Source organism: Macaca fascicularis, chromosome 4 (assembly GCF_037993035.2).
Source record: "Macaca fascicularis isolate 582-1 chromosome 4, T2T-MFA8v1.1".
Classification (NCBI taxonomy): Eukaryota; Metazoa; Chordata; class Mammalia; order Primates; family Cercopithecidae; genus Macaca; species Macaca fascicularis.
In genome coordinates, this window is record NC_088378.1 from 22557460 (window position 1) to 22584748 (window position 27289).

Genomic DNA, 27289 nt, shown 5'->3' on the forward strand with positions numbered 1-27289 from the left:
ATGCTGCAATACGGAAAAAGAGGGAGTTTATAACCTCCGGGGAGACACCCATTAAGTACCACAAGGAAATCATGAAATTATTGCACACAGTGCAGAAACCCAAGGAGGTGACAGTCTTACACTGCCAGGGTCATCAAAAAGGTGAAGGAGAAGCAGCAGAAGGAAACCACTGAGCAGACGCTGAGGCCAAAACTGCTGCTAAGCAGGACTTCCCTTTAGAACTGTCCATGGAAGGGCCCTTAGCATGGAGCAACCCCCTCCAGGAGGTTAAGCCCCAGTATTCCCCAACCGAAACAGAATGGGGACTCTCGCGGGGACATAGTTTTCTCCCCTCAGGGTGGTTAGCAACAGAAGAGGGAAAGGTGCTCATACCTGAAGCCAGCCAGTGGAAAATACTTAAGACCCTCCACCAAACTTTTCATATAGGTATTGAAAGTACCCATAAGATGGCCAAATCCCTATTTACAGGGCCAAACCTTCTAAAACCATCCGGCAGGTAGTCAAGGCCCGCAAGGTGTGCCAAAAAAAATAATCCCTTGGTCCATCATAAGGCCCCTCTCGGGGAACAAATAGGGCACTATCCTGGACAGGACTGGCAGTTAAACTTCACCCATATGTCTAAGTCAAGGGGATTTCAATACTTGTTGGTCTGTGTTGATACCTTTACAAATTGGGTGGAAGCCTTCCCCTGCAGAACAGCGAAGTACCAAGAAGTAGTTAAAATTTTACTTCACGAAATAACTCCTAGATTCAGACTTCCCCAAAGCTTACAGAGCGACAACGGTCCAGCTTTTAGAGCTACAATAACTCAAGGAATTTCCAAGGCACTAGGAATACAACATCACCTTCACTGCGCTTGGAGGCCACAATCCTCAGGGAAGGTCGAAAAGGCAAATGAAACACTAAGGAGGCATTTGAGAAAGCAACTCCCATGGCCCACTCTCCTGCCCATGGCCTTGGTAAGAATCTGAAATTCCCCTCACAGAATGGGGCTCAGTCCATAGGAAATGCTGTACGGATGGCCTCTTCTCACAAATGACCTCCTGCTCAATCAGGAAACGGCCAATTTGGTCAAAGATATAACTTCTCTAGCAAAATATCAACAAAACCTTAAAACTTTACCCAAAGGGTGTGACAGGAAAAAAGGAAGAGAGTTGTTCCAACCAGAAGATCTAGTATTGGTCAAGTCCCTCCCCTCTACCTTCCCATCTACGGATCCCTTGTGGGAGAGACCATACTCAGTAATCGTCTCTATCCCCACTGCAGTTAAGGTGGCAGGAGTGGAATCCCGGATTCACCACACCCGAGTTACACCTTGGACACCCTCTGAGGAACTTACGGGACTATCAGCTCAGGAGTCTCAAGATCAGCCAGACCAGCCTTGATACACCTGTGAGCCATTGGAGGCCCTGCTTCTCCTATTTCAGAAGGAAGCACCCCAGGCTAAAAAGACTCCTACAGTTAATCCTAAAGAAGAAAAACTCATCTCTACCTAAAAGAAGATAAGTAGAAAACCTACATGATCTTTGACCTCTCTCCTTGCTCTCTCTAATGGAGTCCTTATACTGTTTCATCACATTAAACAGTATACTATCCATACTCTTTGCAGTAGGATCACATACTGTAGCTCCTGCCGGGACAAAAATCCTGATCACATCAACCTTTTTTCTATCGTCCTTCCTTTTAACACAATTTACTCCTTCTTCCCTCCTCCTTTCCACTACTGCTCCACCTACAGAGTGCCATGACTCCGTTTATAAGGATCTCCTCTAAGTTTCTTCTAACTCTCCTAATACTAAGTATTCTTTCTGCCACCTCTTCATCCCTCCCTTGCTGCACTTGCTTCTCTAATGCATGCTCTCCTCCCCTTCCCAGAAACACTGATGCAGTCAACTTCAAAAGGATGTTCTTTAAAACTAAATCAGGCTTCACTACCCACACCTATATGAAAAAGGAATGTTATAGTCTGCTTCTCTCTGCTCCCACAATGGCTGTACATACCACCAAGGAAAAATGACCCAGTCCAACTGTCCCGATGCCATAGGGACCACCCAGTGTTGGACATATTACACCCATGTGGGTATAACTGATGAAGGAGGTGTCCAGGATAAAGCCAAAAAACATGTCCAACAAGTAATTAAAAACGTGGTCCAACCATCTAACACTCCAAGTCCATATAACAAACTAGACCTTTCCAGGTTACAAAAACTCTTGACTCTCATTCCCATCTCTGGAGTCTACTTAACACCACACTCACAGGAATGCAGGAGGCCTCTCCTGACAATCCAACTAACTATTGGATGTGTCTTCCCTTGCATTTCCAACCATATGTTCCCAGTAGTCCCTGTCCCAGGACACTGGAACCTATCCACCTTAGTCCTAAACACCACCGGGGCAATTGGCTCCCTAGTCACCAATCTCCCACCCATACAAGGCCTCAAATCTCACATGTATAAATTTCAACATGCCTCCAAATAGAAACATCTCTCAATGTCAATCCTGGATACTGGTGACCTCAGGTTTCACCTGTCTAATTTCAGACATCTTTTTCATCTGTGCTAACACAGCTTATTCATGTCTAAATGGCACCCCAAAAGAGTTATGCTTTCTCTCATTTCTAGCACCCCCCATGTTCATTTATACTGAAGAAGAGTTGCAAAGTCTCCTTATACCCCAGTCCCACCAAGCACAAGCTCCTATTCTCCCTTTTATGGTAGGAGCCAGAATACTGGGCAGGCTTGGGACTGGAACTGGAGGTGTAACCTCCTTCATCCAATTCTATTATAAAATATCACAAGAATTAAATGATAATATGGAACAGGTTGCTAACTCCCTGATGACCCTACAAAGCCAGCTTAATTCTCTAACTGAGGTAGCCCTCCAAAACCGAAGGGCCCCAGACTTATTAACAGCTAAAAGAGGAAGAACCTGCCTCTTCTTAGGGGAAGAATGTTGCTGCTTCATCAACCAGTCAGGAATTATTGCCGAAAAGGTCCAGGAGCCAAGGGAACGAATAGAATGTAGAAAGAAAGAGTTCCAACTCTCAGGACCCTGGAGTATATTTAACCAGCGAGTATCTTGACTTCTCCCCTTTCCAGGCCCTACATGTAACAGCCATCTTGCTATTAGTCGCCTTTGGGCCCTATATTTTTAACCTCCTTGTCAACTTTGTTTCCTCCAGGATCAAGGCCATCAAGCTATAAATGGCCTTACAAATGGAACCTCAAATGAGTTTAACTCACAGTTTCTACCGAGGACCCTTGGATCAACCCACTGGTCTCCTGACTGGCCTAGAAAGTTCCCCTCTGGAGGATAATACAACAGCAGGGCCCCATCTTTGCCCCTAACCAGCAGGAAGTAGCTACAGCGGTCATCGCCCAGTTCCCAACAGCAGTTGGGGTGTCCTGTTTAGAGCGGGGACTGAGAGGCAATGCCAGCTGGGCTTCCTGGGTCAAGTAGGGGCTTAGAAAGCTGTAAAATTACTCATTTCCCATATCAGGACTTACTTCGGTTCTGGATAAATAACATTGAGGATATATGCTTAAAATATTCCTAACACACGGATTTGCTTATGACTTTCTTCCCCAAGAAAGCTATAAACAGCGACAATTTTAGCTGTAAGTTTTCCTATGTGCCCCACCACCGAAACCAGTTAAAGAAAAGATTAACTGCCCATTTTTCTGTGATCAGCGGACCCAATTCCTTGTAAGCACAATTTGTAAGTTCTATAAGATCCTGTTTTTCTTGCTGTGCAGCTGCAAGGACATAAAACAGGTAAGCGTAAGTCACAATTTCAGGTTTTCTCAAAATCTAAGGCACGTCACAAAATAATTTACTGCCTTTGTTTCTCGATCCTGTAATGTGCTTCCCGCCTCACGTATCTCCTGCCTTAAAGAGTTTAAAAGGCAATCACCCAAGCTAGCAGTGGCAACCCATTCAGGACCCCTTCCACACTGTGGAAGCTTTGTACTTTCGCTCTGCTCAATAAAACCTACAACTCTCTCTCTCAGTCCGACTCTCTGTCACTCGCTGCAGTCAGCCGCAACCTGGGAGGCGGAGGTTACAGTGAGCCAAGATCCCGCCACTGCACTCTTGCCTGGGTGACAGAGCAAGACTCCATCTCAAAAAAAAGAAAAAAAGAAACAATACAATCAGAACATGGGTAAAAGGCATGAAGAGACATTTCATGATTGAAGAAATTTTCTTCATTTCTTCATGATTTGAAGAAAACAGACAGGTGGGAAAATAAGCATATGAAAACTTGGTCAATTTACAGGGATTAAGACCTGGTTTTCAGGCCAGTGAGAAGCTTGAAAGTCATCATCTAACTAGTAAAAAGCTAAACAAAGTGAAAAAGCAACAACTCTTCTTAAATCCCAAAGAGAACTGAGATCACAGTACAAACAGCTGCCCCCAAAACAGAAGAGAGCAACTAGGCAAATGCACATAATACAATTACTAGAGCTTGAAACTTGTGTGGGACACACCACCCGGCTGGGAAAACTTGAATTATAATTAATTGCTGGAGGCTGAGTATGAAGAAGTCTGAGGCTAAAAATTCTAAAATGACCCTGTCATAGGGAGGCTACCACACTTGTATGAGTTTTTCTTCCAGGAGTTTGACATGGTTCTCACAGCAAATATCAGAGAAAAATCCCCTCATGACTCCGGAAAAGGGAAGATAAAAGGGGCCATTTTGAAATATACCAGAGCACTCTGTTCTTAATAAGGCCTGCCCTCAGGAGAAACTATTTAACCAGAGCCTAACCTCTTTGTAGTTTTAACAGAGCCTAACTTACCTTGGGGAACAGAAATAACAAACTCCAGTCAATTCTAGCCTTCTGGGTGGTTAAAGGGAAATACCCAACTAAAGCTCCCTGTAGCCATCCTGTCCCACTCAAGTTAGCAAAACCAGAAAAAAACTGAGAAGCATTTGCGAAGTTAAAACCTAGGGGCACCAACTCACTAAAACACTGAGGCCAAATCATAGGACACTTCCCCTCCCCACACACCTTACCATCACATTACTAAAGGTCTGTTCACCAGTTTCTTTTATCCACTATATCACAATCAGCTTTCAAAAAATAAAAAGTACAAGGCATACTTTAAGGCAAGAAAAAGAAAATAGTTTGAAGAAATAGAGCAGGCTTCAGGACTAGACTCAAATATGGCAAGAATCGTGGAATTTCTAGACCGGGAATTTAAAACAACTATGATAAATAAGGTAAAGGCTCTAACTGAAAAAGCAGACATCATCCAAGAACAGATGGATAATGTAAACAGAGGGATAAAAATTCCAAGAATCAAAAAGAAATGCTACAGATCAAAAATACTCTAATAAATACTCTAATAGAAATAAAGAATGCCTTTAATGGGCTCATTAGTAGACTGGACTCAGCACAGAAATCTCTGAGCTTAAAGATGTGTCAACAGAAACTCTTAAAACTGAAAATAAAGAGAAAAAGGCTGGCAAAAATGGAACATAATTATTTACAAAAGAAAAAAAAAAGAAGAAGAAGAAGGCAGAGGCTGCAGTCAGCCAAGATCACACTGCTACACTCTAGCCTGGGCAACAGAGCAAGACTCCATCTCAAAAAAAAAAAAAAATTGCATTATATCCAAGAATTGTGGGACAACTACAAAAGGTATGCCTTACACCCTTCACAAAATTTAACTCAAAACATATCACAAACCTAAATGTAAAACACAAAACTATAAAACTCCCAGAAAATAACATAATAGAAAACCTAGATGGCACTGGTTATGGCAATGATTTTTTAGGTAAAACAACGGCACAATCCATGAAAGAAACAACTGATAAGCTTAACTTCATTAAAATAGAAAACATCTGCTCTGCAAAAGACAATGCCAAGAGAATAAGATAAGCCACAGAATGAGAGAAAATACAGTAGGCCCTCCATATCCGCAGGTTCCACATCTGCAGACTCAACCAACAACAGATCAAAAATATTAACAATAAAAATAATCAAACTTTAAAAACAATATAGTATAGCAACTATTTACACAGCACTTACATTGTATTCGGTATTGTAAGGAATCTAGAGATGATTTAAAGTACATAGAAGTGTGTAGATTATATGTAAATACTACACTATTGTATATAAAGGACTTCAGCATCCTCAGATTTTGGTATCAGGGGTCCTGGAACCAAGCCTCCATAATACCAAAGGATGCCTTTATTTGCAAAAGACATGTTCGATAAAGGCCTGTCATCCAAATATACAAAGAACTCTAAACTCAACAATAAGAAAACAAACAACCCAATTAAGAAATGGACTTTATAAAGACCTTTACAGAGACCTCATCAAAGATGATATACAGGCAGCAAACAAGTATATGAAAAGGTGTTCCACCTCATACATCATCAGGAAAATGCAAATTAAAACAACAAAATACTACACACATATTAGAAAGGCAAAATCCAGAACACTGACAACACCAAATGCTAAGTAGGATGTGGAGCAACAGAACCTTCATGTATTGCTGGAATGCAAAATGGCACAGCCTCTTTGGAAGAAAGTTTGGCAGTTTTTTTTACAAAACTAAATATACAAAATTAAATACACACAAAACTAAATATACTTTTACCACATGATCCAGCAATTGAGCTCCTAAGTATTTAGGCAAGGGAGGTGGGGACCAAAATAAAAGTCCTAAACCCTTCCGACAGACTACTGGACCCTCCTTTGTCTAAAAGATCCCAAAATTTTAAGTTAGCAGCCATGGCAAGACAGGAGGCTGTTCATGATCCATTTGCTTCCAACCCTTTCTAATAATCACTGGATGTTCTCAAAAGCCAGCGTGAGAAAACAAAAGTCCAAAAGACCCCCTTCGTTCAAGTCATCTAAACACACCCCTCTCCTGTTTTTACAGTTTCAACATGACAACTATTTTAGGCCACAAAGATTTTCTTATTGATAAATGACTTTTGGAAAGGACTGGTTCTCGCCAGCCACCTGAGGATGCAGTTTACGGACTTCTTCCCTACATTTCACCTTTTACATGTAGAACCTAATTACAATGCATTTAAATATAAAATCTCCACCCCAAAGTGATTATGGGAGGTATGTTACATATATGTGTAAACCTAAAACACACGTGTGTGGATCTCCTTCATGAATATTCATGGCTCCTTCTGTAACCTGTTGAATATAGCTGTATGCCTGGCCAATCATCAGCATAAATTCCTATCTTAAACCCTTACCCCACCCGACCCCACCCTGCCTGGAAATGCCTATCTCTCAGCTTCTGCTGAGACTATGCCTCCCTGTCTGTCAGAATGGCCTATACAGGCTGCAAACCTTTGTGAGAAATGAAGCTCTCCTTTCCAAATCTATAAACCTCATCACTCTTCAGCTGCCAGAGTTGAAAGCTGACATTCACACAAAAACCTACACACAGCTGTTTACAGCAACATTCCTCATAATTGCCAAAACCTGGAAACAACCAAGATGTCCTTCAGTAGGTGAACGTTGATAAACTGTGGTACATCCAGACAATGGGATATTATTCAGCACTAAAAACAAATGAGCCATCAAGCCATGAAAAGACATGGAGAAACTTAAAATGCATATTACTAAGTGAGTAAAGCCAAATCCACAGAATATACAACAATAATCAACCCTAATGCAGGGGGTCCCCAAACCCCAGGCCACAAACCAGCACCAGTCAGTGGCCTGTTGGGAGCCCGGCTGCACAGCAGGAGGTGAGCGGCTGCAGGTGAGTGAGGGGAGCTGAGCACTACCTCCTGTCAGATCAACGGCGGCATTAAATTCTCATAGAAGCGAGAACCCTATGGTGAACTGCACATGCAAGGGATGTAGGTTGTGTGCTCCTTATGAGAATCTAATGATAAATATAATGCAGTGCACCTGAATCATCCCAAAACCATCCACCCCACTCCACCCCACCCCACCCCACCCTGGTCCATGGAAAAACTGTTTTCCACCAAACCAGACCCTGGTGCCAAAAAGGTTGGGGACTGATACCCTAATGCATGAACAATGGGTGATAACAGTGTGTCCATGTAGATTCATCAATTGTAACAAACACACTATACTACTAGGAGATGATGCTATTAGGAGGTTGTGCATGTGTAGGGACAAGAGATACATGGGAAATCTCTGTACCTCCCAATGAATTTTCCTGCTGCTCTAAAAAAACTGCTCTAAAAAAGAAAGTCTATTGTTTAAAATGAGACATCACTACCACAAGGAGATACCATTATACTATCAAAATGGCTAAATTGTTTTACACCAAGTGGTAGCAAGGATAAAAAGAAAACTAAATCACTTATACATACATTGCTGCTGGAAATGGTACAGTCACTCTAGAAAACTGTGTGACAGTTTCTTTAAAACCTAAATATGCAACTACTACACAATCCAGCAACTGCACTCCTGGGCATCTACTCACCCAAAGAAATGAAGACATATGTTCATACAAAAACCTATACCCACATGTTTATAGCAACTATATTCATAATAGTCAAAAACTGAAAACATCCCAAATGTTTTTCAATAAGTAAATGGTTAAACAAAGCGTATTCTCTCCAATACCACCATTACTGAATGCTACTCATCAATAAAAAGGAATGGACTGTTGGCACATGTGACAACTGGATGAAAATCCAGAGAAGCCAATTTCAAAGGTTATATATTGTTATGATTTCATTTATAAAGTATTCTTGAAAAACAAAACTATAGAAATGAAGAGTAAGTGGCTTCTAAGAGTTAAGAGATAAAGGAGACGGGGCAGAGAGAGAAGTGGGTGTGGGAAACATGAGGTATCTGGAAATGTTCTGAATCTCGGCTCTATCAATGTCAATACCTTGGTTACAACACAATTATTTCTTAAAACTGCATGTAAATCTATAATTATCTCAAAATAAGAAGTTTAGTTAAAAAGATGAAGGAAAACTCTAATATGACTAGAGGGCCAATGTTTTTTTTTTTTTTTTTGAGATGAAGTCTCGCTCTGTCGCCCAGGCTGGAGTGCAGTGGCGCGAGCTCACTGCAATCTCTGCCTCCCGGGTTCACGTCATTTTCCTGCCTCAGCCTCCTGAGTAGCTGGGACTACAGGCGCCCGCCACCACGCCCGGCTAAATTTTTTTTTTTTTTTGTACTTTTAGTAGAGACAGGGTTTCACCATATTAGACAGGATGGTCTCGATCTCCTCACCTCGTGATCCACCCGCCTCGGCCTCCCAAAGTGCTGGGATTATAGGCGTGAGCCAACTAGAGGGGCAATTTTTTTTATTTGATATACAGTAACACTGAACATTATTAAATATTCAAACACTATAATTTTCAGTATGAAACAATAAAACATATCCCCTGAATATTCTTGTACCACAACCACTCTTCAAAGATTCACATATAAACAATAAGAATTTTAGCTCACCTTCCACGCTATCAGAACAGGAAGTTCCAATGCCAGTGTCTCCACTGTCAGAAGCTATACTGTGTCTCCTGATATGGTTATTTCGATGGTTAGATGGAACAGTTGTGGCCTGCCACAATGATTCATTACCAGGTAGCCATGCTGATGAATAATCTGGGCCTAAAAAGGGAAATATGTAACAGTTAACACATATATCTGAATAGGCAGAAGTTTTTTTTTTACCTTGTGGAAAATACACAAGGGTATAAAAGGTATAAAATGTTCTTTTCTGCCCAAAATAATTTAAAATGATCAACAAAATTAACCAAATAAATGTATATATCACACATATATCAATTAAGTGTGATTACATAAGCTTTTTCTAGCTGAAGAACTCTGTTTTCTGCTTCTGGGCATTAAACTTTTAAAGATGTACTGCTGTGTTATTAAAAATGTTGAAACTATCCACTTATCTTCAAATGTCAGTACTCTGCTCTAGAATAATTGATAGGTAGGCATCTGTGATTCCACATATATGCATTAGCTGAGAATAATCAGGGCTCAGGAAAAATTCAATAATAATGCATGATAATATAAATAGGATATCCACATGGAATATGAAAACAATCCATTTTTTCTACTATCTACTAAATTTTTTCTACAATCACTTAAAATTTTTAATTATTTTACATTATTTTATTTGATTTCCTTAGTTATTATTTAATAAGTTTAATAGCACAGCATTTTCCCACTCTTAGCTTGATTTGTCCTTTTAATTTAAATATTTTTTAGCTAATTTAAGTTTTTCAATGTTCTTTCAATGTTTATTTTCACTTATCCATTTTTACTTAACTTTTATTTGACTTTTTCTGTTTTACCCATCATTTATTTTATTGTCTAGTACAGTGCTACTCAAAGGATATCCATGGACCAGTGCCAATCTGTACTATTTGTTACAAGTGAGATACAGAAATAAATAAGCATCTAGAAATTGTTACTGTACTATAATTAGAAAGAGAAATTTTTAATTTGTTAAACTTTATATAAAACCTGTAGAAGCACAAATCTTTACTAATGCCTAACACAGTGAGTCTCAATTTGGGGCTTACAGAATTATTCATAAAAAGTTAAGAAGTTCCCCACATGAATTTTAGGCTTTCATTTCAATGACAGTTCTTAAAAAATTAATAAGCACATTACAGATTATCTGAATAGCCACCTTAACACATTATTTCCACATAATTTCAATACTCCTATATCTATATAGCAATCTTAAAAAGATTTATCACGTAATTCAATGTCCCCATCTGTGTTTTACGGTTGAAATAGCAGTTGCTTCTAAGTAAAGAGCAAATGACATCACTGGGTATTTACCATTATTTGAAACAAGATAGCTTTACAGAATTATTCCATGATACCCTATTGAAACCGGCATGCGAGGAATGCCTTCTGGCAGTTTAAACATAAGGGTAACAAAACAACAAACATGCATAAAATTAATTATACCAGTTTCTTTTAACCACACTTTGAGGAACAGTCGTTCTCTATGTTAATATTAAAATCAAAACATATTAACAAATTAATAAAACCAGACCTAAAGCTACTTCTGTCATACTAAGCTCAACATTAATGATTCATTTTTAATAAAACATTGTCACATTATTATTTTAAAGTTTTATTTAAATGCAATTTATCACTTAAATTTAGACGTATATACTTTACAGATGTATAAAGTACATAAGCAGCCTTAAAAGCCTTATACATGTAAATTAACAAATCAAAATTGAAAAATATTGTCCAAAGACACACTTTTACCAGCTTTGAGGTCCAGAACAACCACTTAAAGCTTTGTAGATTCTACACTTCTCTCAGAATGAGACTTCAATTCAAGTGATTCGACATTCACATTAAAGCACCAGAAGAAGGAATTCTGTCACCAGATCTATTCTAATTCTGATCTGTGGTCTCTAATCTATACCAAAATGTTTTTTTCAATCAGGTAACATCCCATCTAAATGAGCTCAAAGTCCTACCTAAACCATTATCAAAAATGGCAACCAGCCTAGTCTCACAAGTGCAAACCTATTAGCCGGATAATCTTTTTTTTTTTAAGAATACCCACCAAATAGCATAAATAGGCTGGGACTTTATGTAAATGAAAAATAAATATAAGAAAATATACCAAATCTCACTAATAGTGGGAGAAGCGAAAAAGACAATAAATTTTCTGGATTTTTAAAACTATCAAGTTGACAAATGAAAGACTGGTGTCAACCAAGTGAGGGGAATGTTCATATATTTTTGTGGCCTTGCAAATTGGTACAACCTTTCTAAAGGACAAACTGGAAAGTGATATCTAAATTTCAACATAGACATGACCTTCTACTGAGAATTTATCCTAAGGGAATATCAGACAAGTACAAATAAACATGAATATAAGGACATTCCTGACAGCACTGCTTAAAGTAAGTAAATGCCTATGAACAAAATATATACTGTAAATTAGTTGATAATGTTTAAGTGCTAAAAATGATTTTATCAACCTATTTTTTAACATGGAAGAACATCCAAAATACATTAAGTGTGTATGGAAGAGAAGCATTTTACGTAGCTATATAAATAATATGATTCCACAGCTGGAGAAGAGTTTGTACCTTTACATACATGGAAGAAGCTTTCAGGAGCTCTGTATCTAAATGCTAACACTGACTATGTTTTACTAAAGGAAGAAATACATTACAGGAACATTTACTCCATCTTTGGTTACTATTATTATTCATTCTACCAGTTTATGTGGGGAAAGGCTGAAAATTACGTATACTGATTTGCAGATTATATCAACATTTGATTCTGAGATTAGAAACCAGCTATAGATCAAGATACATAAATTCAGATTCCTAGTAACAATTTTTACAAAAGCTGCATAAAATGGCTAAAATTAAAACTCTCGCTTTTAGGCACTATAACTATTTTGAGCAGTATAAAGTCACGCTCCATTAAAGCCCACAGCACACCTCTACCCTATTTATTGTTGACAAGTCTTGGCCAATAAGCAATCTGTAGATTAAAAGGAAATAATCATTCTCTCACTCCGTCTCCACTCACTCACTCACTCCAGTAATGGGGAGGAAAGCCCCACTGTATATACTAATGCTATGGTGTTATTATCACAAGTTAGGACAACCTTCAATCATTAGTCTTGTATAATTAACTATTGCCAGAAAAACAGTTCAACAAAACCCTTTTCTGTCAAGAGCCAGATAGTAAATATTTTCAGTTTTGTAGGTCACTCAATCTCAGTTTCAACTAGCCAATTCTGCCACTGTAGTCTAAATCAGCTGTAGACAATAAAATGGATGTGGCTATGTTGTAATAAAACTTTATTTACAAAAACAGGCGACAAGTCAGATGTAACCTGGGGACCAGTTTGCAGACTCCTGAGATGTAGGGTAAAAAATCATTCTAACTGAAAATATTCCCTAAAATTCAACAGATTCATAATAAGTAACTCCAGCCATCCTTTATTTGGAAGAAAAGTAAGCTTATCCTAGACGACATATCAGCAAGCCAGGCTGCTCAGAATCTGACAATTCATGAAAGCACTACTGAGATTTTTGAAGGATTACAAAGACAAATAAATGTCAACAAGTGTTTCAGGTTTCTTTTTCCAGAATAAGTCATCTCAGTTTATCCATATGGTATGGAACTCTTGGACAATGTCGAATACGTGTGATGGTTAATTTTATATGACAACTTGACTGGACCTTGGGGTGCCCAGATATGCAGTCAAACATTACTTCCGTGAAGGTGTTTGGATGAGCTCAATATTCAAATTGGTCGACTGGATAAGGCAGACTGCCCTGCATAATGTGGGTGGGCTTCACTGAATCAACTGAAGGCCTGACCAGAACAAAAAAGCTAACCATCCCCTAAGCAAAAGAGAATTCTTCTTGCCTGATCCCCTTTGACTAAAACACTGGCTTTTTCCTACCTTCAGCCTTGAACTGATCTCTTCCTGGGGCTTCAGCCTACCAACCTTCAGACTGGAACTATGCTATCAACAATCCCAGGTCTCCAGCTTGCCAAATCACCTCACAGATCTTGGGACTTCTCAGCCACCATCATCTCATGAGCCAATTCTTAATTAATTAATTAATTAATTAAATCCTATTGGCTCTGTTTCTCTGGACAACTTGAATATAATATTGAGAAAACTAGAAAAAATCTAATTTTGTCTACAGATGTGAAAATGGGGACAGTCTTCTATTTGGAAAAGAACAATAGTTGTAATCTTCAATTTCCATCACAGTATCTCAGTATCATCTACTCAATAAGATACCTATTCCACAGATTTCCAAGGCACATCAGTACAATCTCAACTATCTGTTATCTAGCTCTTACACAAAAAAAGCTATGAGAAATGACAGGGAAAATGGTCTAAGACATGCTATCATTCCACCCCTCTAGAAACTCTAAATTCTATCTTTGAATCACAGAACAGTACACATTTAGAGCCTTTTTATTTCGCAACTCAGGGAAATGGTCTTCCTAAAATTTCCTCCAGTGTACTGCCACCTTATAAACTTGAACCTCAGATTTTTACAGAAGGACACAAAAAGTAAGCAACCACATAAATCATCAAATTGTTGTCTAGGCCGGGCAGGGTGGCTCACACCTGTAATCCCAGCACTTTGGGAGGCCAATGCAGGCAGACAGCTTGAGTTCAAGAGTTTAAGACCAGCCTAGGAAACATGGCAAAAGTCCATCTCTACAAAAGAAAAAATATACACACAAAAAAATGTTCGCCTGCGTGCATGGTGGCACACGCCTGCAGTCTCAGCTACTTGGGAGGCTAAGCTACTTGAACCTGGGAGGTTGAGGCTGCCTTAAGTAAGCCGAGATCATGCCACCACACTCCAGCCTGGGTAATAAAGCAAGACTCCGTCTCAAAAAAAAAAAAGAAGTTGTCTATATATTTAAAAAATTAAAGGTAAACACTAAAAATATTTGCAGATATGGTACTAAGGCATAATTATAAAGAGATCATAAGCAAACTAAAAAATAAATAAATAAATACTAAATGAGTTTAGTCTAAACGGACAAAGGACAAACCCCAAAGGGAAAAACACAAATAAATAAAAACCTCTGAAAAATAATCCAAGCCCACTGGTAAACAAGTAGTATCAAATTCAGAAGACATGCTATTTTTCAGCTATCAATCTAGCAAAAATGTTAAAAGAACAAAACAACAGTATTCCTAGATACTCCCAACACACTGATAATGGCAATGTTAATCTGTTCATTACAAAAACACAAACTTTTGATAGGCTATTAGGCAATATACATCACGTGTGGCACATGCCTATAATGCCAGCTACTCAGGAAGCTGCAACAAGATTGCTTAAGCCCAGGAGTTCAAGACCAGCCTGGGCAACACAGTGAGACTCTGTCTCAAAAAAAAAAGAAAAGAAAAGAATTAACTATATAAATTGATCTCCTCCCACCTGAACTAATTTTCCTTAACCTTTAAGTATAACTATGTCTTTAAAAAGAAGATCTGGTATTTTATGTGCCTCAAACACTGAAGATGATTAACAAATGTCCTGAAAATAACATTCTAATCTTTTAATTTAGACTGAAAAAATTCACAGTCTGAGAAGAATGACATGACTTGTCTTTAGACAAGTCAATCCAAAAACACAATACAGGAAGAAGTACATGTGAAATATGCTGACCAAGTGATTTAATAAGGAAAATTTTCTCACAGAATAGTTACAAGACTGTGTTACCGAAATGGGAATATTGATATCTAGTATGCACTGTACACATAAAACTTAAAATAAGGCTGAATAATCTCTGGCAATAATATCTTACCTAAAGACAAAAGCACTGCTGTAAGAACAGCAAAGATCCCAAGACACTCTACATTGGAACTCCTCTTTGGAAGACAATATGTTACATTTTTCAATACTAATGTTTTTAATACTAATTTTAATTCTTTTAAATAGAAAACTGAGCTGCCTGGGGATAACATTAAAAATTCTGAATATTCCTCAGACAGGAAGATTAGCATTAAATAAAAAAGCAACCTATTCTATTTCTGAAGCTCTTTTATTGGAAGTAAAAATGCATACAGTATCAAGTCTTCCACAGTATTTGAATATATATGTAACTGCACTGAGAACAAGAACTAATCTCACTGAATATTTTAATGATAGCTCTAAATCGAAGAAAATAAAAATACTGACAAAGCAGATTTATACTTTTAAATAAGCTGAATACAGAATACAAATCGAGAATACAAATTGCAATGTTTTTCAGAATGCAGATTATCTGTCACCCATTAGGTCTTAAAATCAACTTGGAAACCAACCCTTTCAAATAAAACAGTAGATAAGGCGTGTTTACCCTCATATTATGTAAGTAGCATGTGGTTCACATTTTAACATCTCTGAAATATTAACAAGTACTTTTGCACAAAGAACCTATTCTGTTGCTGGAATAACTCCACTCAAGCCAGCCTCTACTCTACTATCAGAATTATCTTCTAGAATCAAGCATGTTTATGTTACTCTTCTACTTACATAGATCTATGAGCCCCTTACGGCATATGACATAAAATTCAAACTCCTTAAGTTAGGCAAAGTTCTTCACCAATTGTCAGCTTTACTTTGCAACTTCTACCTACAAAAACTATCCAGCCACACTTACCTAATCACTTCCTCCAAACAGATGAGACTCTTTCATGACTCCAAGCTATTTCACTTCTGTATCTTAAGAGTCCTATTTCAGAATTAACTTGTTCTGTCTTCCCTGATTCCTCTAGGTGGCATTAAATAACTACTACTTTGTTCACTCCCAATATATTATTCAAAATTCCAACAACATTTATTAAATTATATTAACCCATATGTATATGACTTTCTTCTCTCTCACCAAACTATGAAAAATGAAAGGCAACTTTTTTTAGTGTCCAGTACCTAGCATAGAGCTGCACACTTACACAGGGTCTCAATAAATGTAGTCATTATAACCACTGGACACCTAACAAATGTTCACAGAACAAAATTAGAATTTTGGAAGCCTTACAACTACAAAAATATCTTTCTGTTTAGAAGAAGGATTAAAACAGGGGTTTTGTTTGGTGGTTGTTGTCTGCTTATTTTAAAATCCAGGATATTTTAAACTATCCCTTGAGCCAGTATGCATTTAAGTATCTATTTAGAGATCAGTAAATATCTATCAATGCAGCTTTTTTTCAAAGTAATTTTAAATAATTTAGAGAGCTGACGGCCAACATTCCTAACATGGGAAAACAGTCTCCAATAGGTAAAAAGACACAAAAGTCACACAAAAAAATTAGAATATTAAACCATAAGAAAAAAGGTTCACATTAACAGTAGCCAAAAAGAAAAGACCAACAAATCGTATACTACACTGTGCAGGATATCTAGCTAAGATGGCAGAAACATCACATAGAGTTATTTTCTCCATCCCAATCCTCTACTCCATTTCAGTACTATTTATCTCTAGGGTAAGTGACTCCAATAGTCTTAATTTGTTTCTTTTATCATAGAATTACCAGTATATCTCAGTGGAAAAGATGTGCACTATGAAACCAGGCCACCTGGGTGCAGGTTCATTCTACCTCTTATTAGCACTAAGTCCTCATAAATCACTTAACCTCTCTGTGCCTCAATTTCTTCATATGTAAGAAGAAAAAAATTATAGAAATAGTACCTATATTATAGGGTTGTTGTGATCAATGAACATGTAAAGTTTTTTGTTGTTGTTGTTTTTGAGACAGAGCCTCTCTCGGTTGCCCAGGCTGGAGTGCAGTGGCGTGATCTCGGTTCACTGCAACCTTCATCCCCCAGGTTCAAAAGATTCACCTGTCTCAACCTCCCAAGTTGTGGGGATTACAGGTACACACCACCATTCATGGCTAATTTTGTGGGGTTTTTTTAGTAGAGATGGGGTTTCACCATGTTGGCCAGGCTGGTCTCGAACTCCTGACCTCAGGTGATCCGCCCTCTCAGCCTCCCAAAGTGCTGGGATTACAGATGTGAGCCACTGCGCCTCGCCTGTAAAGATATTTTTGAAAGTGCCAGGCATATGATTAGGATCTCAATAAATGTTATTATTTTTATTATTGTCCATGCATAGAAATTTTCCAGAAGGATAACTTAAAAACTATTAAAAATGGAGTGGAGGACTGGCATGAAAGGAAGATGAAAAAGCTTACTTCACTTTAAGCTTTTCTGTACTGAGTCAACATTTTACTGAGCATGTGTAACTTTAATAATGAGAAAAAAAAATCATCTGACAAATACCACATAACAAGAATTCTTCTGCTCCTCATGAGGTACAGTACCACACTCTCTTCCAAGTTTTTAACCTTGCTCTTTTCCCTCCCTATTCAATCAAGGACATCCACACTGTCACCAGCTTCTCTGTTAATATTAATATCCTACTAGCATGTTTACAACTACTTATCTCCTTCAAAACACAAACCCAATGCCCATCTCTCTGATAACCACCACTTTTTTAACGTTATTCCAAGAGATTAAGCATAAGCTTTCTATCCCTACGATCTCCAAAGTGAATACATGCATGCCAGGGAGTACATGAGCCAAGCCACTGGCAAGCTGCTGGAAGAAAACAACTTCTGTTTATATCAAAAAGTATCTTTAGGAAAAAGTAACATATTAAATTTTGCTATAATATTTAACATACAGGTTAACACTAGTACCCTTACTCGGATTGTCAGAGCGTTATGTTACATATATATAACATAAATGGAGGTGTTCTATACAGAGGACTTGACAGTGACACTCTCCTTCGTTCATTTGATTTTTTCATACAGTAATGCATTGCAGTTCATGGCTGGTTAAACAGATTTGCATATCGATAACATTACATAGTTTTACTTTAGCAACCTGATAAAATGGATTTGTGGCTCTAAAATATTAATGCAAAGAAACTTGAAGTTGAAAAACCTTAAGATAATACTAAAAATATAAGTATAAACAAGCAAGAAAATAGTCAAGTTGATGCTTCCCAATGCACACTCTTCAACATTCCTTTTGCAAGAGAAAAAAAAAATTACAAAATCAGATCTGACAGTCATATGGCACCAAGAATTTCTGTTTGAAAAAGTAACTATTAATCCCCATTAGGGTAAAGATGATGCTTTCAAATGAAACGCTCAATATGGAGAGGGCATATTGGAAATCAACATGACTCATGTATCTGCATACGTGAGTTGGAAAAAATAATTTTTTAAATATATCAATTATATGTACCACTAAAAAAAGGATGCCAATTAAATGACACCCTGAATTACATGATGCATCCAGATATCAAAAATGCCAAAACATTTTTAAAGTACATTTTAAAATTGATAAAGTATAATAAATATTGCATACTTAAAATAGGAGCACTTGGGTGAAATTTTTACTGTTAGGCATGTCTAAAAAATGAGGAGTCCATTGATTCTCTATAGTCTCAAAACATTTGCTATACACCTACCCTACCCTTTTTATGAAAGGTTTGTAACAATGTGTCAAAGAAAATAAAAATAAACAACAGGTAGCCAAATGGGGAGGGGAACTGAGAAAGTGTGCTGCTCCAATCCCAAAAGAGATCAAAAGATCTGCTCAGACACAAAAAGTTAGGTTCTAACCAAACGTAAAATTCTAGGCCAGAAGAAAGTAAGAATCAAGAATAAAATAAGATCAGATTCCAAGACTGGAAATTAAACTTAAACAGTCACTGAAGATGCTTTCACTCAGCTAAAATAAGGGTAGCAGCATCAAGTAAGTATACTTTCTCACATAAACACACTAGACAAAAAATACCTACATTAAAATCTAGCTCAATCTAAGCTAATTGGCTTTTCTTGGGCTAGGCACGGTGGCTCACAACTGTAATACCAGCACTTTGGGAGGCTGAGGGGGGCGGATCACCTGAGGCCAGGAGTTCGAGACCAGCCTGGCCAATACAGTGAAACCCTATCTCTACTAAAAATATATATATATAAAACAAATTAGTCCAGAGTGGTGGTGTACACCTATAATCCCAGCTACTTGGGAAGCAGAGGTTGCAGTGAGCCAAGATCACACCACTGCACTCCAGCCTGGGTGACAGAGAGACTCCGTCTCAAAAACAAAAAAAAAGTCGTGTTCAAAAAAGCATTTTGGCAACTATTAGGAATAATAGCCACGTATTTAATTTAGTTTTTTGTAAGTCCTTTCTCCTGTTTAAAAACTGGGAAAATAAGGTACAGTTAACAACTAATGAGGCTGTTCATAAAACCACTACAAATATATACAACTTGGTGTTTCAGACAGGCTTATCATTGTCCTAGAACATAAGAACCATAAACAACACATTTAAATGGCTAAAGAAAAATAAAAAGTCTTAAAATATTTCAAAATAATTGAGAAAATTTATAAATATACGGAAGTTTTCTGTTCCCAAAATTAAAGTACTTAACTTCTAGTCTAACTTTTCAGTACATTATTCCTAAAATGAGACAGAATGCTCAGTATTAATGAGAATGCTTTAGAAAAGCTTCAGAAATGTCATGGCAAGGCCATATATATGTAATTTCTTATGGTCAGGAGGTAATCTCTGCCTCTACAAAAGCAATGTAACCAACTGGTAGAAAATGTTAAACTACATGAAACATAGTCCAAATCTTTCATCCCAAAATCTTCCAGAGAAATATATAACTACAAACTGTAGTTCATTTCAGAACTCTAAACTTTAATACTAAAAACTATTTTCAAAAGGAGTATCAATAAAGCAAATAAGTCACACTAACAGTGTAGAAAGGCATACAACAGTTTCTGATCTTATGTTAACTCTCTCTTTAAAGGAACTTAAAATCCTATCAACCTTTAATTAATTTGGCACTACCTAATGAAGTCTTTAAACATTTTATGGCAGGAGAAAAAAAGCAAAAGTAGGGATAGAGTTACTTTTCTGAGGTAGATTCTCAGATCAGACAGAGGTTAATATAAGCATGAAATAAAACTAGATACAGTACTAAAGATACAGTACTAATCTGGTTCCCTGATTGAGAGAATCTTCTATTCTGATGGGTGAGAACACTGTTAACACTGGTTCAGATGCCCTGAGCAGACACAGTACTCTGGTCAAGACTTGGCCACTGTTCAATGTAAGGAATCCCAGGAAACCCTTCAGTCCCAGGTAACCTATGACACACATCCCCTAGTTTTTTAAAACTGAAACTTCAGGCAAACCTAGACAACTGGTCACCCTAGCTTAATAAGTGGTAAAGAGAAAGCAATTCAAATATTTATTAAGCACTTATGTATCAATCCTTATGCAATAAAGTCAGCTCCACTGGATTAGATAACCTCTAATTTCAAATTTTTAAGTATCTCACTGAAACTGGCCAAATGCATTGATGCATTTTGTTCGGACTCATCTTACATGGCTGCCTGGAAGCATGAGACTGGTGATCACTACTGCCTTCATACTCCTGTCTACCAGAACACTTCATTCTTCTGCTTTTACTCCTACCTCCCTGGCTGCTCCTTCTCAGTGTCTTTGGACAGCTCATCTTCCTCTGCCTGAAGAGAAAATGTAGTGTCCCAGGGCTTAGTCCTCTACTGTCTTCTCTATTCTCTCGGTGTGACCCATGACCTTTAAACACCATTTATACCCAAGTAATCCTCAAATTCCTGTCTCTCACCCAGCAACCTCCCCACTGAGCTCCAGCATTTATACCCAACTTCATACTCAACATCTCACCTGAATTTCTCAAAAGGATCTCAAATTTCACATGGCCAAAAAAGAACTCTTGATTCCATTTATCTTCCTTATACTCTCTCCCCACTGTCCTCTGCCCACTAACCTTCCCCATCTCAGGAAATGGCATCACTCAATTATAATCAAAGAAGCCAAAATTAAGATGTCATCTTTGACTGCTCTTTCCCTTACTTGACAACTCCAAACCATCAGTAAATCCTTAAGATTTCTCATGTATATCCCAAATCCATTTTCTTCTCTCCAAATCCAATCTAACCATTCTAACTCAAGCCATCATCTCTCACCTAATAACTGCAATGGCCTATTAGCTGTCTTTCCTACTGCTGTTCTTGCCCCACTCCTCTACAATTTCTTCTTCCACAGAATAGCCAAGACTGACTGTAAGCACCCAGGACAAGGAATATCTGTTCCATGTCTCCAATACATGGGAATAGTATCTGCCTCATAGTAGGCACTCAATGTGCTCAGGAGTGAAAGAATAAAGTCACTCTCCAGCATCTTCAGACATGCGGAATAGAATCCAGACTCCCTACAACCCCTCAACGTTATTATCAGGCCTTCCTCACCTCACAGTCCTGCTCACTAAGCTCCAGACTCACTGGAGTTCTTCAAACTTCTCAAACTCATTTCTGCCTTGGAGATTTTTTTCTTCCCTCCACCTGAACACTTCTCCCTTCATGTCTGGTTTCTTCTCATCATTCAGGTAACAATGTTACCTCCTCAGAGGCCTCCCTGACCAGCCACTCAAGGAGCTCTGCCCATCCCCTGCCACCTCACCAATCTTCTTTTCCTCTTAGTACTTAACACTAGCTGAATCATCTCATTATCTGTTCACTTACTGATCCTCCCCTCTAAAATGCAAGCCACTAGCAGGTAGCACGGTGGCTCATGCCTGTCATCCCAATAGTTGGGAAGGCCCAGGCGGGAGATCATGGAGCCTAAAAGTTCAAGACAAGCCTGGGTAACAGTGAGACCTCATCTCTACAAAAAATATAAAAATCAGCCAGCAGTCATGGCACATGCCTGTATTCCCAGCTGAGCCTGAGAGGCTGAGGTGAGAGGACTGCTTGATTCTGGCAGGTCAAGGCTGCACAGACCTATGATTGCACCACCGCACTCCAGCCTGACTGACAGAGCAAGACACTGTCTCAAAAACGAAACAAAAAAACAAAAAACAAAAACCTAAAAAATGTTTTTAAAAGTAAAATACAAGCCTCCTTAGAGCAACAACCTTATCTTTCTTGTTCAATGATATATCCCCAGAGGCTAATACAATGTCTAGCATACTATATTTATTTAAAGAATAACTCACAAACATTTCTAATGCCAAGGTAACAAGCACTATGCTAGGTAACCATTTTTTTAATTAAAGGAAACAGAAAGCAAAATATTGATATGAAAAGTAATTTGGGGCCAGGTGCGGTGGCTCACGCCTGTAATCCCAGCACTTTGGGAGGCCAAGGCTGGCAGATAACAAGGTCAGGAGTTCGAGACCAGGCTGGCCAATATTGTGAAACTCTGTCTCTACTAAAAATACGAAAATTAGCCGGGCATGGTGGTGCACGCCTGTAGTCTCACCTACTCGGGAGGCTGAAGCAGAAGAATCACTTGAACTCAGGAGGCAGAGGTTGCAGTGAGCCGAGATCGCACCACTGCACTCCAGCCTGGGCGACAGAACAAGATTCTGTCTCAAAAAAAAAAAAAAAAAAAGTAAAGTAATTTGATGTTATTTTTATGTTGATCATGCCCATCCTTAAATGACCCTACACAATAAATTGCTCTTCTTAGAACATTATTTTGCCGGTGTAAAATATGAAAATCTTTATAGTAGTAATAATAATGAATAACATGTTATTGCTTAAAAATTGGCTGGGTGTGGTGGCTTATGGCTGTAATCCCAGCACTTTGGGAGGCTGAGGCAGGCGGATCACTTGAGGTCAGGAGTTCAAGACCAACCTGGTCAACATGGTGAAATCCCGTCTCTACAAAAATACAAAACATTAGCCAGGTATGGTGGTTTACGCCTCTAATCCCAGATACTCGGGAGGCCGAGGCAGGAGAATCGCTTGAACCCAGCAGATGGAGGCTGCTGTAAGCCAAGATCGCACCACTGCACTCCAGTGCAGTCAACCCCTGGGTGACAGAGACTCTGTCTCAAAAAAAAAAAAAAAAAAAAATTATATGGCTTAAAAAGTGTCTGATGATCACATTCTTCATTTTCTTAATGTGAAGTGTATGTAAACTAATTAGGCTACAACTCAGGCAAATACTATCCAGAAGACTATGTCTTCATCATCTTTTCGAAGTATATAAATACACATTTCATCCAGTCAGAAAAATCATGACTCCCTCAACCCTTCCTGTTCACACACATAAATATTACAACATGACAACAGAGGTTATCAACTCACCATTACTTGGCCTCAGATTAATTTACCAGCTTCATTCAAGCCAGTAAGTGATCAAATTCCAATTATTAATCAAGTTCATTTCACAAAAGTCATCACTAAAGTTAAGATTCACCTCTTACCCCCCCGCAAAACCTATTATGAAAGAACATGCCCAGCTGGGTTTAGGCCAGAGTTATGTTTCATTGTTACTACAGTACTCTTAGAAGTCCATCTAATTCAGAACCACAGCAGAAAACAATATTACCTGTTGTAACCATACCAGTTATTACCACTATCATTATGACATCACTAAACACCTTATGGCAATGCATCAACTAAGAGGTAAATATAAAGCTCAAAGCAATGAACAAATGACTTTTTTTTCAGCTCAAGTGTTTCCTGTAACATTTTATTTTCACACACTATAAAAGTATAATACTCTACCTCAAAATGTTTTAGGAGTTGAATATATAAGATTTTGTTTTTGTTTTTTGAGACAGAGACTCACTCTGTTACCCAGGCTGGAGTGCAGTGACATGATCTCAGCTCACTGCAACCTCGGCCTCCCGGTTCAAGCGATTCTCCTGCCTTCAACCTCCTGAGTAGCTAGGATTACAGGCGCACACCACCACGCCCAGTTAATTTTTGTATTTTTAGTAGAGACTGGGTTTCACCGTGTTGGCCAGGCTGGTTTGGAACTCCTGACCTCAAGCGATCCGCCCACCTTGGCCTCCCAAAATCCTGGGATTATAGGCATGAGCCACCGTGCCTGGCTTGAGTTATTATTTTTAAAAAATTATTTATGAAAAGGAACATACTTAGCACAATTAGGTGTTAGGAAGTACTCAAAGTATCACTCTATCATGCTAGATTTCAAAAGCTTATGGGAAATATGGTTATCCTTCACCCAATTTGAAACCAGTATACATTCTGAACAATAGGGTAATCTCAAATGCAATCAACCAAATGCATAAAAAACATACCCATTGTTCTATTTTAAATTACCTTTCTAACCACACTTGCCAATATAAAAAAGAGAGGCTTTTATTTGACCTTTGTAAGAAAACTTACGAAAACACTCATTTTAGCTGGGCGGGGTGACTCACGCCTGTAATCCCAGCACTTTGGAAGGCTGAGGCCAGTGGATCACTTGAGGCCAAGAGTTCAAGACCAGCATGGCCAACATGGTAAGACCCTGTCTCCACTAAAAATACAAAAATTAGCTGGGTGTGGTGGCACATGCCTGTAATCCCAGCTATTTGGGAGGCTGAGGCACGAGAATCGCTTGGAACCGGGAGGCAGAAGTTGCAGTGATCCGAGATCGCACCACTGCACTCCAGGCTGGGCAACAGAGGGAAACTCTGTCTCAAAATATAAACAAATAAATACTCATTTTATTTTTGGTTTACAACAGTTACTCCATAAAGCTGAAAAATGGGAAAAGCCAAATCAAACTGAATCCTAAGTGAAGGCTCAAGTTCAGTATTTTTCAAACTACACTTATTATTCCTATTTTGTACTGCCATTTCTTTAAAAAAAATTTCTTCTGATTTTTAGGAAGTGGTTCTACAGTACCTTTGGCTTTTCCTTTAGTCTAGTTACATATTTGTATAAACAAACAAACCAGTTTCAGGACACCTTGAATTAATCCACATATTAAGATAAACTCACTTTAATACCAGAAATTATTTACTTATCCCTGCCTTCACACTTTGTTTTCAGACAAGTCCAATTTTAGGGCTGGAATAACTGCTCAAATTATTCAAAAGATATACTGAACAACATTTCAAAAATAAAAATTTCCTTCCAAAAGATCCCTACATGAATCAACTCAGAGGTCATTATCTTGACCTTCACCATCTGTTCATTTGCACAAGAAGCAACACAAGTTTTTCATCTAAGGTAGAACTTTTTAAAACTTAAAATTATCAAAGATAATCTTAAATATTTATGTTTGCTCAAAAAGGGAAGAAACACAATAAATACATTACTATTTCAGCATATAGCTGAAAAAAAACTTTTCAAAGCCATGTCCTGATTTGCCAATGGTTTATTACTGACAAATTGAGATAAAATACATGCTTTGGTACAGCTATACTGTCCAAATTTTTTCAATTTGGGTAGTATTTACAAAGTATCTTCTTCCACTATTATTCTATGCCATAGCAAATGTCTCTCTAGAGACTGCAACATAACAAAGTCCTTCCTTACTCAACTTTAAATACTAAAATGTTCTCTTCATAGAAAACAATGAAAAATAGACACCAAGCCTCAGTGATATACCTCCAAACAAGCTGCTATTATCACGAATAAATTTTAATAGGTTAAAGACATTACAGATGGCTTTTGACATTTTCAGATAAACTGAAACCACTCCCTCTAGCCCCTAGGGATAATGAAGTAGCTTCTCAATCACTTAAGTTACTTAGATGACAGGATTTGTGAATAATCTGTAAACTGGGGAAACCTCTGAACTACTGTCTCCTTAGGACAAATAGCATACAATTTAGAAAAAAAAAATCCCTACTTAATACTGCTTTTTATAAAATTCATACCTACATTAAATTTCTAAAAGTGTTTCAGGACTAAACTTAAGTGAATGATTCAATTCTAACTCTGGCTTTTTAAAATGTATATATGTCTTTTTAAAAACCACATCACAAATATCTAAACTATCACAGAATTGCATTATTCGAAATTTCAATAGCCTGATATTAGTGACTCGGTTAGTGCCTGATTTTTTAAAAAACAGTAGAAAATATTACCATCAAAAGACCCCTTTCCAAATGCTGCTTCTGCTTTTTTTGTTTTGTAAATAACCTCTTTGGAAATGTATGCAAAAATATCTCTAAGTTACACAAGTCGAGCTCAAACACTGTGTGGAGCAAGGTTACTTAACAGGAGTCCCAGAACCAGCTAAAACTGTAGGGAAAATTTTGCGTATGTATATATGGCATTGTTTTTTCTGCATAGAAGGTCCATATAACTCAGTTTCTCAAAAGGCCTCAAAACTCAATTAAGATTAAAAGTGCCTGGAAGGACCATCATCGTTAGAGAACATATCACAGGCAACCCAAGACTTATTTTTTATCCCAAGTTAGGGGAAGATTTATCCTAATTTTGTGGCTCCTACATAACTTCTGAGCGACGCAAGCACGAAATGGCTGTCCGATACAAACAGCCCCCATCAGACACGGAATGCAGCAAACCCCTAATTTTCCTTGAAGGGACCACGGAAAGCCAAACGGATTCGCAACCTGGTTGCTCAATGGTCCATTGGCTACTGCAGGACGCGCCCTCCCCTTACGCCGGAGGGGCTGCGGGGTGGTGACCAGGTTACTCCGAACGGCTTAAGTTCCCTTGGGGGTAGCTGATTCCGAGGGGCTGAAGTTCCCTTGGGGGGGGGCTGATAGCGGTCGCATCTCTGGCAGCATTCTCCCTCCCCTAAACGCGCCCTAAAAGTAGCGGCTGCGGGCGTGGGCACAGCCAACCCCAGCCCGCGCCTCCCAGAAGCCTGGAGGGCACGGAACTGCGGCCCCTCCGAGACGCGCCCGAGCCGCCGCCGCAGCACGGTCGCAGCGACCTTCCTGCCCGGGTCCCAGCGAGCGACGGGCAAGCCCCGTTATCACGCCGGTCACACACCCCACGAGTGAAAGGAAAAAGCCGGGCAGACAATAAAGCCCAACCCGCGGGGGC

At 38.5% G+C, this 27289-nt stretch overlaps 1 protein-coding gene across 17 annotated transcripts in view; it reads right to left on the reverse strand.

Annotated features, from left to right (window-relative positions):
* Positions 1-27289, reverse strand: part of CEP85L (centrosomal protein 85L) — a 234927-nt gene that overhangs the window by 149283 nt on the left and 58355 nt on the right. For all 17 annotated transcript variants that reach the window (XM_045391629.3, XM_065543254.2, XM_045391622.3 and 14 more), the window contains one exon: positions 9423-9581. In XM_045391629.3, coding sequence (XP_045247564.2) covers positions 9423-9581 — 159 coding nt within the window. The remainder of the gene's footprint in view (positions 1-9422; positions 9582-27289) is intronic.